This window comes from Humulus lupulus, chromosome X, assembly GCF_963169125.1.
Source record: "Humulus lupulus chromosome X, drHumLupu1.1, whole genome shotgun sequence".
NCBI classification, from domain to species: Eukaryota; Viridiplantae; Streptophyta; class Magnoliopsida; order Rosales; family Cannabaceae; genus Humulus; species Humulus lupulus.
In genome coordinates this window covers 224,036,776-224,051,150 of record NC_084802.1, presented here as the reverse complement: position 1 = coordinate 224,051,150, position 14,375 = coordinate 224,036,776, and the positions used below count along the sequence as shown (strand labels likewise).

General features: G+C 40.1%; 1 protein-coding gene across 3 annotated transcripts in view; it reads right to left on the bottom strand.

Moving 5' to 3' along the window:
* LOC133806205 (kinesin-like protein KIN-6) overlaps positions 1–14,375 on the bottom strand; it is a 58,784-nt gene that overhangs the window by 32,082 nt on the left and 12,327 nt on the right. For all 3 annotated transcript variants that reach the window (XM_062244332.1, XM_062244330.1, XM_062244331.1), the window contains one exon: positions 13,535–13,629. In XM_062244332.1, the coding sequence (XP_062100316.1) occupies positions 13,535–13,629 (95 nt within the window). The remainder of the gene's footprint in view (positions 1–13,534; positions 13,630–14,375) is intronic.

The window sequence follows — 14,375 nt, the reverse complement described above, 5'->3', positions numbered from 1 at the left end:
GTCTGTTATTTCTCTCAAGCCATAAGGCCCAAAAAGTTGCCAACACGGTAGTTTGCCAGAGACATGAAACTCGCTTGCCGCCCCCTAACTTAGTGAGAAACAATTGAGAACAGTTAGAGGGCATACACCAAAGAATACCAAACTCAGCTAAGACTTTTCCCCACACTTCTCTTGAGAAATGACACTCCAAGAATAAATGGCTAGTGGACTCCCCTGCCTGCTTACAAAAAACGCACCAAGCAGGGGACAAACAATGGTAGAGTCTTCTTCTTTGCAAATTGACATTAAGTTTATCGTTCAAAACCAGCCAACCAAACACTTTTAACTCTCGAGGGAGAGACACTTTTCCACAAAGACTTTCCCCACTCCCGAACAGAACCCAACTGAGCATAGCTTAACCTCCAAAAGGCCGATTTGCAAGAGAATACTTCATTACCATCGAGTATCCACGCCCTCCGATCTTCTAAAACTACTGGTAAAGCCACCCTTTCTAACAAAAGTAATAACTGAGAGAGACTGGTGACCTCCCTATCGAACAGATTCCTTCTAAAACGCAAATCCCAACCCTGAATTTGGAGGCCCGAAACCCCTCCTAAAACCACCATGTCCCTAATCAAACAATTGCTGGCCATCGAAATCAAAAATAGATCTGGGAATTGATTCTTTAAAGAAACACCGTTAATCCAAATATCTTCCCAAAAGCGAATTCGATCCCCCTTCCCCACCCTGAAACTAACAAACTGAAGATATTCCTCATAAAGGGAGGAAATATCTTTCCACGGGCCACGAACAGACAACCTCCTCCCTCTACCAGTGTCCCAAAAACCTCCATCCCCCCCATACCTACTCAGCACCACTCTATGCCACAAGGTGTTCTTTTCCATCGGAAAGCGCCACAGCCACTTCATGAGAAAAGCCTTATTTCTTACATCTAAATTGCCAATCCCAAGGCCCCCGTGATCCCGAGATTTGCAAACTTCTTTCCACGAGACCAGATGATCCGACTTAGAATGATCGGCCCCTTCCCAAAGAAAGTCCCGCATCAGCTTTTCCAACACATCCACGACCCCCTTAGGACTACGAAAGAGCGACAAATAATACACAGGGATAGAAGAAAGAACCGATTGGATAAGTGTCAATCTGCCTCCCCTAGAAAGGAAAGCACACTTCCACCTATCCAACCTCTTAGCACAACTTGAAACCACGGGCTCCCAAAAACCTTTATTACGGGGTGAATCCCCCAAAGGTAGACCCAAATACTTCATAGGCCACTGACCCACCTCACACCCAATCTCCCTAGCATGAAGCTTCACTATCTCCTCCTCCAAGTTAATCCCTAATAACTGGCACTTCTGCAGGTTAATAGAGAGTCCAGAAACTACGCTAAAAACTTTCAGAATATCCAACAGAGCTGACAAGGAATTGTTATCGTCCACAAAAAAAATTGTATCGTCTACGAACTGAAGATGGCTGACTTCCACCAAATCTTTCCCTACTTTGAAACCTCGCAAGGCCGAGACGCTCTTGGCCTTATCCACCATCCTGCCCAAAACATCAACCACCAAGGTAAACAAGAAAGGTGAGAGGGAATCACCTTGGCGAAGACCTCTAGAACCTTTAAATTTCCCCCTCGGTCTCCCATTTAAAAACACGGAGAAAGAAGTAGTAGACAAACACCCCAGAATCCACTTTCTCCAAACTACACCAAAACCTTTTTTATCCAGAACGAATCCCAGGAAATCCCAGTCGACACAATCATAAGCCTTAGCAAAATCAATTTTGAAAACCCAACCCTTCTTGCCTTTACTCCGATACTCCTCCACTGCCTCATTAGCCACCAACACTGTATCCAAGATCTGCCTGCCCTCTACAAAAGCTCCTTGAGTCTCAGCTATTGTATCAGAGAGAACTCCTCTTAGGCGATCAGCCAACACCTTTGAAATAATCTTGTAGAGACTAGTGACCAAACTAATTGGCCTGAAGTCTCGCACCCGACAACTATCCAACTTCTTCGGAATTAGGCAAATGTATGTTTCATTGGTCCTCCGATGAATAACCCCATCCTTAAAGAAACCATCGAACACTTCTTGGAGATCACTCTTAACCGTATCCCAGTTATCCTGATAGAAAGCCAAAGAGAATCCATCGGGACCCGAAGCCTTCCCAAGCCACTAAAGTCACTCCCGATCAACCAGAAGCTTGCTGATAAACCCATGCTCTGAACCTAGATTGCCAAATACTTCCCACAAATCTTCTATCTATTGTTTCCTTTTTTACTTCTTCAAGAACGATAACATCTGGACTAACTTTGCAAATAGTTTCTTTAATCGCCCTCTGTTTTTCTTTGTTGCTGCACCCCTTCACGTTCCAAGACAGAATCTTCATAAATCACTACGGCATCCCGCACCTCTCTTCTTTCTCTTCTCATAATTAACATTGAAGCTCAATTTCCGTAATTCACGATGCCTTTTCTAAGATAAACTAAAGAAATCTCCTTTCTCCTACTTCAAATCATTTGGATATACCGATATACCTAATGAATCCATGACCTTAAGAAGTCGGGAAGACTCATTCAAATAAACCTCTTCCAAACTCATAACACTACTATAATCCCCTCGCTCCCCTTGCTTAGGAACCCCTTCCTTGACAATGAAAGACTTGGCCAGGTCCAAACACTATCTCTCGCCTTCACCCTTTTTCAAATCACAAAATTGTTGGTCTCCGACCATAGTTTCTTCATTCCACAGACTACTCCCCCGATCCATACTATCCTCCTCCCTCTTCTCACCTTCAAAATCAACATCCTCAACTTCCTCTTCCGAGCTACCCAAATCAAGCTCATCAAGCACTAGAAAAATAAACTCATCCTCTTCCAGAGCAATATCATTGAAAATTGCCCCCTCTCCCTGTTCTTCTACCAGAAAGTTGTTTACTGCACAATTATGAGTAGGCTTTCGAGAATACACTTTCCACGTAGACTTCTCTGCTTTTAACTTCAATTCATCCTCCTCTATATGTTCAACCAAAACGTCGTGCTTTCTAAGAGGAGTTTGCAGAATCGGATCATCCCAAAATTTGATATCTCCTTTTAAAAAACTATCACGTGGCTTTGGTCTGACCCCTGAGTGGTTCCCAATCCTGAACTGGGCCAACCCAAAGCACGTTGGCCCAAAGCCTTAGTTTCCCATCTTGGATTGAAGAGTCCTAGTAGAGCTAACATCCACTTTTAATGAGCAATGCCCACTCTCCAAAATAAAAGCCCAGCCCAACCAATTAACGAAGAAGGAGACCTTAACTATCCCAACCTTGCACGTGTTTGACAAACAACTTTTTCCTTTCCCATAACACATGGAAGAAAAAAAACTATCCTCATTTTTATAGCCAGAACACGTAGAAGCCATTCGACTTTCTTTGACCAAGAGATCTGCCAGCATTCTATTATAAATTCTCTTTAAAGGTAGACAAGAATTTCGGGAATCAATCGCCATTGAATTCTGATTGACTTTCGAAAAAACAGGAGCAGATAAATGCCCATAATGGTTCTCCAGCTTGTCACCGACGACTGCCGTGCCACGACCCAACAACTCCTTGCAAACCTTTCAGGCCCCTATTCTTTCACCCCCAGACGCCCCTTCCCCCGCCGATCGGATGCCAGCCGTATCTTCAACCCCAATCGTCTTCTTCCTCGACGATTTCCTCATCCAGACTTTCCTTAAACTTTTGGCCTCCTTCCCATCACTCTCCTGATACCTAGACAGACACAAAGTTAATGTATCACCCTCATACGGAAGATTTTTTCTCTTGGGAATGAACCCAGAAGTATCCCCAACAACTCTCAGTTGAGCACAATTCAAATTCTTCCCCTGTAAAGTGTTTTTATCAATTTCTAATAAGCCTCCACAGATGGAACCTATCACCTTAAACACATGAACATTCCAAATGCTCAACGGAATTCCTTCAACACCTATCCATTCATTTCTGCATGAGTTTCCTATCCAGCGTTTGATTCCTCCAACTCCATATGATGAATGTTACTGGAGTGATTGCCAGAATGAATACCATACCAAAAGAGACCAGAGACTCTTTCTCCCTCTCATTAGCGTGCCAAATGACAACTCTGTCTTCTGAAAAACTGGAAGAGCTCAGATTTTTCCCCCACCATTGTTGTACTCCAATTTGAACCACAGACCACGGGAGTCGACAATCCTCTCTGAACAAGAGAATAGCAAATCGCCCCCCATGACTGGTTTCTCCCCTTCTCCTCCACTTCCGTCTCCCCTAATGACGTCTTCGCACCTTTAGCATCCACTACCTTCCCTCCTAAAATCGACTCCTCCATTAAGGAACCAGATTGTAAATTCCTCTTAACTATGGAAGGCCAAGAAGTCGATCTGTCCACCTTCCGACTAGTTGCCATATGAGGATTAGTACCTTTTCTCCTAACCAAATTATTCAAGCAAGCCGCTAAATCTTTCCAGCCCTTGGCAAACCCCTCCTCAGGAACTATGATTGACTCAATAGCACTATGTTTAAGATCAAATAATTTCAAGAAGACTCCTCTAACATTCTGAAAGCATTCCAACAACAATCTCATGGAGTTGTTCCTAAATGTCCTCCGATCTGCCCTAAGATATTCCTTAGCACCAATCATCCATTCCACCTCTTCTAAGAGCCAAATGGCTGTGTCTAGCGATAAAGAAATCTCATAACCTGTAAATCTAGTCCTCTCACAAATCCAAATTGATCCACCATCCCTGGATAGGGTCAACATGAAAACCTTATGAGCCATCCTAAAACTCCAATACCTAGGACTAGAAAACGACCTAGGTGCCTCCGATCCTATTTTTTGTCCAGATCCAGTGGGGAAAATGACATTTTTCTTCCCATAACCAATAGAGTTATGGTGCACTCTCATCTCTACAATACTACGGATATCTGAGAATTGTTATTGAATGATCAAAGAGATGATAACACACTATATGCACCTAATTGTTGATGTGAAAGCTTCGACAACATATCCACCAAAACACTCATAAACACAAATTATACCACCAATCTCAAGAGCAAGAAGCTCAGTGGTCGTGGGGTTTACAAATACCCCTAGATACTTCATTCCCTTCAAAGTCAAATACTCCTCAAGATCACCCATCTTCTTCTGCTTCTCAAGATCATCCATCTCCTCCTGCTTCTCACATAAACAAAGAAATATGGGTGTATACTAGAAGAGAAAGAAATAAACAAGTAACAAATCCATATCACAATCAAGAATTCGACCGGTGATAAAACCACTTCCCTCAGATGATCCAGGCAAACTTCCCCCCAACACTCAGTTAGATCTAGATATTCCTATTGCATTAAGGAAAGGAACTCGATCTTGTACCCAACACCCTATTTCAAAATTCATCTCTTATGCAAAATTATCATCTCCATTTAGAGCTTTTATCTCTAGTCTTGTCAAATGTTGTGATTCCCAGGAATATTAATGAAGCACTTGGTACTCCTCAATGGAAGACAGCAGTTCTCGAAGAAATAAAAGCCCTTGAGCTGAATGGAACTTGGAGACTGGTGGAGTTACCACCAGACAAGAAAGTAATAGGGTGCAAATGGGTATTCACGGTCAAATACAATGCAAATGGATCTATTGAGAGGTACAAAGCACGATTAGTTGCCAAAGGTTTTGCTCAAACCTATGGAATTGACTACACTGAAACCTTCGCCCCAGTTGCCACACTCAATACTATCAAAGTATTGCTCTCGCTGGCAGTCAACTTGGATTGGGAGTTACAGCAACTTTATGTAAAAAATGTCTTCTTAAATGGAGAATTGGAAGAAGAAGTATACATGAGTCAGCTCCCGAGTTTTGAAGAATCTCCCAATACAACGAAAGTATGCAAGCTAAACAAATCTCTCTTTGGTCTAAAACAATCTCCTCGAGCATGGTTCAATCGGTTCCTGAAAGCAGTCAAGGGACTCGAATACATGCAAGGTCAAACAAATCATACCCTCTTCATCTAACACTTGGAAATTGGAAAAATATCACTACTAATTGTGTATGTTGATGATATCATTGCCATTGAAAACCACACTGAAGAAATGTTTTCGATCGAAGAAATGTTGGCAAAAGAATTTGACGTCAAGAATCTTGGCGCACTCAAGTATTTTCTAGGAATGGAATTTGCCAAGAGCAAAAGAGGAATTTCAGTTTCTCAAAGAAAATACACTCTTGATCTCCTAAATGAAACAGGAATGCTTGGCAGTAAACCCAGCAAAACTCCAATTAAGCTCAGAGACGAGAAAAATGTTTGAAGGAAGTTCAGTTGACAAAGGAAGGTACCAACATCTAGTCGGGAAGCTTATCTATCTCTCACATACCAGACCTGATATTACTTTTGCAACAAGTTTGGTCAGTCAACATACGCATGATCCATGTCAAGAACATCTCAATGCAGTATATAGAATTCAGAGGTATTTAAAGCAAACACCAAGGAAAGGTCTTTTCTTCAAAAAGACAACTGAGAGGAAGGTCGAAGTATCACAGATGCAGATTGGGTTGGGTCAGTTGATGATAAAAAATCTACATCTGGGTATTGCACTTATATGGGGAAATGTGGTGACATGGCGGAGTAAAAAACAAACAGTGGTTGCAAGAAGTAGTGCAGAAGCCGAGTATAGAGCCATGGCCCATGGAGTGTGCAAAGCAATATAGATTAAACGCCTATTAGGGGAATTGAAGATTGAATATGAACCCCCATTCAGCTCTACTGTGATAATCAGTCTACCATCAGTATTGCCCATAACCCTATACATCATGACAGAACTAAACATGTTGAAGTGTACCGACACTTTATTAAAGAGAAGATTAATGGAGGAACTATCAACATCAAATCAACAGTAGGCTGATATTCTCACAAAAGGGTTATCCGAACGAGTATTTGATTTTCTAGTAAACAAGCTTGGACTCATCAATATTTACAATCCAACTTAAGGGGGAGTGTTGACAGATTAGAGAAAATCAAATCCTGTGATTTGATTATAGCCGTAAATTTATAGTTTCCTTATTTAGAAGATTTGTAATTATCTGTGTGATATGTAGTTTATTCTGTAATTAAGGAGATTAGGTGTATAATCTCTATAAATAGGGCTGTAATTTACTGATGAATATACAGAAAATAAAAAATAAAATTTCTCTCACAAACTTCTATAGCCTCCACCACTAGTTATCTGATTATTAAGATCTCCTAACTTGAATAATCTTAGGGACATAAAACTTCCATCATAGGGCAGATTAATATTAGCAGGAATGAAACCTTGAGAATCTCCTACCAGTCTCAGCCGAGCACAAGATACATCCTTCATCTCTGACGTCCTTCTATCCACAGCCAGCAAACCTCCACAAAAAGAGCCTATAACCTTAAATACATGGAAGTTCCAGATGTTCAATGGGATACCATCAACCCCAATCCAACTGTGATGACAACTTACTTTTCTTGCTTCCTCCTGTTTCCTCCAACTCCAAGGGGCTACAGACAATTTTGCATCACCTAAAAAAATGATCTCCCTTCTAGAAATAAGGTCCTGTTGTAATGCTTCACTGGGACACCAGAGTATACCTCTATCATCGGACATTTGAGACAAATTGACATTTAATCCTAAATCCCTCTGTAAACCTCCCAAGATACGCATCCAAGAGGGCTGACTAGCGCTTTGAAACAACATCACAGCATGACCCTTCTTACACGAAAACCCTCTACTTGTATGAATCCTGTTACTGTCGTTGCCCTCACCCCCTCCCTTTCCAGATACCACATCAGCCCAAGACTTTTTAGAGACCCTGTTATCCAGATAACCTCTCTTCTGCGAACTCCTGGCCTGTTTTCCAACAACCCCGTCTAGGCAAAAGTTCAACTCCATCCAACAAGATTCCCATCCCTCATCAAGTATTATAACACATCTTACAGTGTTATTCTTTAGCGTTGAAACTTTGAGGAAAACTCCTCTGATATTCCTATAACATTCAATAATCACAGACTGAACATTGTTTCAAAATGATCTCTTAAAGCCTTTCCTTTTATCGTCCTTCAAGGACGACAAGCTCCTTATCTTTATCAATCAACCATCTTGCGCCTTCTAGAGTCAGCCTAATCTCGTAACCTGACACCCTCGTTTTTTCACACAGCCGAACATCCCCTCCATCAAAGGTCAGAGACCCCATGAAAACCTTATGTTTTGTATTGAAACCCCAATAACGTTTGAGACCGTTACTTGAGTTGTCAATTACAGTAACGTTTTATCGTCAAATTCCAGTGGGAAAAATGAGCTTTTTCTTCCCAAAACCAGTGGGATTATGGGGAATGTTCTTACTATCTCTCCCATGACCATAGGGGCCATGGGAATCCATCTTTCTCTAGTTACTGTGTATGCTATTCAACCATGTTCCTTGAGCATGCAAAAAAATCAAGGGAGATTGCAGCACTAATTTGTTTGGATGCTGAGTTAACTTAACCACGACCTTTATTAGATAGTTGGCCTTTTACTTGCTGTAAATTGTGATTGGCCCTCGTATTAGTTGGATGTAAAAATGCCTTCTTGAATAAGGAACTTGAAGAAGAAGTCTATATGGAAATTCCACCAGGGATGAAAAAATACTCCAGTGATCGAGTAGTGTGCAAACTTCTCAAATCACTTTATGGCTTGAAACAGTCACCTCGGGCATGGTTTGATAGATTTGCAAAGTTAGTTATTAAACATGGATATACTCAAAGCCAGGCTGATCATACCGTGTTTGTTAAGTTCTCTTCAACAGGGAAGCTGGCAATTCTCATTGTCTATGTGGATGACATAATCCTAACTGGAGACGATTCATGCGAAATTTCATATCTCAAAAGACTTCTTGCCTCGGAGTTTGAAATCAAAGATTTAGGACCCCTCAAATACTTTTTTGGAATGGAAGTAGCCCGATCCAAATATGGAATTGTTATATCTCAACGAAAGTATATTCTAGACCTTTTAAAAGAAACTAGAATAATTGGGAGTAAGCCTGTTGGAACTCCAATGGATCCAAACTTGAAAGCAATTCGAAGTGAGGATTCAACTCCAGAAGAGAGGGGGAGTTATCAAAGATTAGTGGGGAAACTAATCTATCTCTCTCAAACTAGACCTAATATCGCTTTCTCTGTCAGCATAGTAAGCCAACATATGCACAATCCTTTCGAGGAGCACTTGGAAGCAATTCGTCGTATTCTACGATATTTGAAAATGACACCATTTCTCAGTTAACACTTCAGAAAACACAACAATCGAGAGTTAGAAGTCTACACAAATTCTAGTTGGACTGGAGAGCTGACCGATAGACGATCAACCAGCGGTTATTGCACCTATGCATGAGGTAATTTAGTCACTTGGCGCAGCAAAAAGCATTATGTGGTCTCAAGGAGTAATGCAGAGTCAGAATATCGTGCTTTCGCCTTAGGTATATGAGAAGGAACGTGGCTCAAAAAGCAGATAAATGAGTTGAGAATTGACTCCCGAATGACAGAAAAGCCTATCAGACTCAGACTGCGAGTGGTACCAATCTGGGTGGTCCTACTGCCCCTTCATTCAATCTGGAACAACTCAAACATTTATACACACTCCTCAGTCAATCCTCCATGAAACCCAAGTCTAGTGCACATTCTGGTAATTTTTCTTCCGCTTTCCAAACACCATGGATGTGCTCCCTCTGAAGTGTCTAAGGGATATTCTAAACCCCACGACCACTGAGCTTCTTGCACGTGATGGATGTGCTCCCTTTGAAGCGAGGTGGGAGTTTAATAAGGAGAATTTTCAAGATCATCCATCTTTTCTTGCTTCTCAAAATCATCCACCTTCTCCTGCTCCTCAAGATCAAAACATACAGAAAGAAATACGGGTGTATACCAAAAGAGAAAGAAGTAAACAAGTAACAAATCCTTATCATAGTCAAGAGCCCGATCCGGTGATAAAACCACTTCCCTCATGTTCCAAGTAAACTTTCCTCAAACACTTAGTCAAATCTAGATATTCCTATTGCATTAAGGAAAGGAACTTGATCTTGTACCCAACATCCTATTTCAAAACTTATCTCTTATGCCAAATTATCATCTCCATTTAGAGATTTTACCTCTAGTCTGTCAGATGTTGTGATTCCCAGGAATATCAATGAAGCACTTGGTACTCCTCAATGGAAGACAGCAATTCTTGAAGAGATAAAAGCACTTGAGTAGAATAGAACTTGGAGATTAGTGGAGTTACCACCTGACAAGAAAGTAAAAAGGTGCAAATGGGTATTCACAGTCAAATACAATGCAAATGGATCTATTGAAAAGTACAAAGCACGGTTAGTTGCCAAAGGTTTTACTCAAACCTATGGAATTGACTACACTGAAACCTTCGCCCCAGTTGCCAAACTCAATACTATCAGAGTATTGCTCTCGCTAGCTGTCAACCTGGATTGAGAGTTGCATCAACTTATGTAAAAAATGCATTCTTGAATGGAGAACTAAAAGAAGAAGTGTACACGAGTCAACCTCGAGTTTTGAAGAATCTCCTAATACAACCAGAGTTTGCAAGATAAACAAATCTCTCTACGGTCTAAAACAAATCCCTTCGAGCATGGTTCAATCGGTTCCTAAAAGTAGTTAAGGGACTAGGATATATGCAAGGCCAAACAGACCATACCCTCTTCATCAAACACTCAGAAAAAGAAAAAATGTCAATACTGATTGTGTATGCTGATGATATCATCGTCACTGGCAACCATACTAAAGAGATGATTCTGATCAAAGAAATGTTGGCAACAGAGTTCGAAGTCAAGGATCTGGGAGCACTCAAGTATTTTCTAAGAATGGAATTTGCTAGGAGTAAAAGAGGGATTTTTGTATCTCAAAGACAATACCCTCTGGATCTCTTAAATGAAACAGGAATGCTTGGCAGTAAACCCAGCAAAACTCCAATCGAGCTCGGAGATGAGAAAAATGTTTGAAGGAAGTTTAGTTGACAAAGGAAGGTACCAACAACTAGTAGGAAAGCTTATCTACCTCTCACATTCCAGACCTGATATTGCCTTCGCAGTAAGTCTGGTCAGTCAATATATGCATGATCCATGTCAAGGACATCTCAATGCAGCATACAGAATTCTTAGGTATCTCAAACAGACACCAAGAAAAGGTCTTTTATTCAAAAAGACAATTGAGAGGAATGTTGAAATATTCACAAATGCAAATTGAGCTGGGTCAGTTGATGATAGAAAGTCAACATCTGGGTATTGCACAATTGTATGGGGAAATGTAGCGACATGGCGAAGTAAAAAACAAACAGTTGTTGTAAGAAATAGCACAGAAGTCAAGTATAGATCCATGGCCCATGGAGTGTGCGAAGCAATATGGATCAAACGCCTATTAGGGGAATTGAATATTGAATATGAAGCTCCCATTCAGCTCTACTGTGATAATCAGTCTACCATCAGTATTACACATAACCCTATACATAATGACAGAACTAAACACGTTGAAGTAGACCATCACTTTATTAAAGAAAAGATTGATGGAGGAATTATCAGCATCAATATGTACAGACGGATCAACAGTTGGCCGATATCCTCATGGGGTTATCCGAACAAGTGTTTGATTTTATAGTAAACAAGCTTGGACTCGTCAATATTTGCAGTCCAGCTTGAGGGGGGTGTTGACAAATAAGTGAAAATCAAATCACGATTTGGTTATAGCTGTAAATTAGTAGCTTCCTTATTTAGATGATTTGTAGCTATCTTTGTGATTTGTTGTTTATTCTGTAATTAAGAGGATTAGGAGTGTACACATTATAAATAGGCTTGTGTTTTACCGATTATACATACAAAAATAAGATAAACAAATTTTCTCTTACAAATTTTAGACTTCATCGAAGGGCTGCCTCTTTCCAATGGATTTGACTCAATCTTTGTGGTGGTAGATCGTCTGAGTAAGTAAGGACATTTCATTCCTCAGAGGCATCCATTCTCAACTATGACAGTGGCTACGGTGTTTGTTCGAGAGATCGTCAAACTTCATGGCATTCCTCGTTTCATAGTGTCCAAGCGTGACAAGACTTTTCTCAACTTGTTTTGGAAGGAGATTTTTCATCTACAAGGAACTGTTTTGAAGCACAGCACCATGTATCATCCACAGACAGATGGACAAACCGAGGTGGTTAATCGCTGCCTAGAAACTTACCTTCGATGCTTTGTGAGTTCTAAGCCCAAACAATGGGCACATTGGTTACCTTGGAATGAGTTTTGGTACAATACTTCGTACCACACCTCTACGGGAATGACTCCCTTTAGGGTCATGTACCATCGTGACCCCCCACCATTAGTTCGCCTTGATCACAACACCACTATCGTTTCAGCAGTTGAGCAGCAACTAAGAGCTCGTGATGATGTGTCGGAGCTACTGAAAATGAATCTAAAACGAGCCCAACATAAGATGAAATCCCAGGCCAATCGGAAGAGAAGAGATGTACACTTTGTAGTAGGAGATTTGGTGTATGTGAAACTTCATCCGTATCAGCAGAAATCGTTGGCTAAACCCAAGAATGAGAAGTTTGCACCTCAATTCTTCGGTCCTTTTCTAGTGGTGGCTCGTGTGGGTACCGTGGCCTATCGTCTGCAAATGCCTCCAGACACAGCTATACATCCTGTTTTTCATGTCTCCTTACTACGAGTTGCTTTGGGACCTCATCAACAAGCTTCTGACTTGCCCCCGGATTTGACAGCCGAAATGGAGTAGTCTCTTGAACCTGAGAGAGTGTTGGATGTTTGCCATGGAACACACAAGATTCAACCACAGGCACTAATTCAGTGGACTAACTTGCCGGCTTTAGGGTGGGTTGGGGGGGTTGTGTAAGGTGTAGTATGCACGTAGTGTTTATATTCTAATTGATGCTCTATTGTTTCTATTCATTTCATGCTCTATTGTTTCTGTTCTAATTGTTTGGCAGAGATCCTATCAAAAACCAGATCATAAATAAATAAACATAAAAAGTCTCCATCACATATCATCATAAACGCTATTCAAAATTTAACAATCTTGTTATTCAAAACCAATTCATAGGTTCATGTTTGTGTAAGGTGTAGTATGCACTTAGTGTGCTAGAGAGAGTAGAATAAATACTAAGAGAAGGGAATTGTGTAAAGTGGGGAGAATTTGAGTGAATTGTACTCGTTTGGTAGAGAGTCAAACTCTCGAAATCCTGACTATTTTCTAATACAATTGAGTTGAGTTTCTATTCATTTCATGCTCTATTGTTTCTGTTCTAATTGGTTTGGTAGGGAGATCCTATCAGAAACCAAATCATAAATAAGTAAACATAAAAAGTCTCCATCACATATCATCATAAACGCTATTCAAAATTTAACAATCTTGCTATTCAAAACCAATTCATAGGTTCATTCGTTTGCAAAATAGCATCTAATTAAGAAACTTTAGTAGAAAACTTGAGCAGTATGAAATTGAAACCAAAAGAAACTCCATCATATTCTAACCTGTTCTTCCTCATTAACCAAGTGGTCCAACTCCACTGATGAACAGTTGCCCTCTCTATGCATGACAGGTGACTGTGAAGAGTTTACTGTAAGATCTGAATTCCAAAAGGTTAAATCAAAAATCCTAAGATACAGGACATGTATCTGAAAATTCATGTTGGAAAATTGGTATCAAGTCCATAAAAAAGTGACAACAACAAAACTATGTGCTCATCAAATGGTAAAAAAAAAACAAATCAGGGCATGTCGAAAAAATCATGAGCAATAAATGAATGCCTTCCAAAATCAAGAACCAACTATATACCAGAACCAAGAAAGAAAATATCAGTGTCGATGGAAATATCGACACTATAATTTTATGAAAATAGATATTTTCGATATCGATGGAAATTTCAAGAAAATTAAAAAATATTATAAATATTTGTCTAAAAATATAAAAAAAAAAATCCATAAAAATCTAGAAATGCAATAAAATTGAACAATTACAATAGGAAAATTTCAATTTGCATGCTTGATAAAGTTTATAATTAAAAAAAAATGCTAAGCATATTAAAGATTTCAAAATAATACTACTTTTTGGCACTTTACCCAAAATGTCCTTACTATTTCCTTCTCACTTTTAACTTCTCATTTCTCTTTTCTTTCTTCCCTCTTTCCTTTCTCTCTCTCTCTCTCTCACCTCACAACACCACCAATGCATCCACCACACTAAATATTGTATTTCGAACAGATTTGGGCATGATTTTTGAGTTCTTTTTATGATTTTTTTCAGATCTAAAACTCTAAAATCTGCAAAAAATCGACATTGCTCGATGGTGCTCGATGGGACCTTCAAAATCAT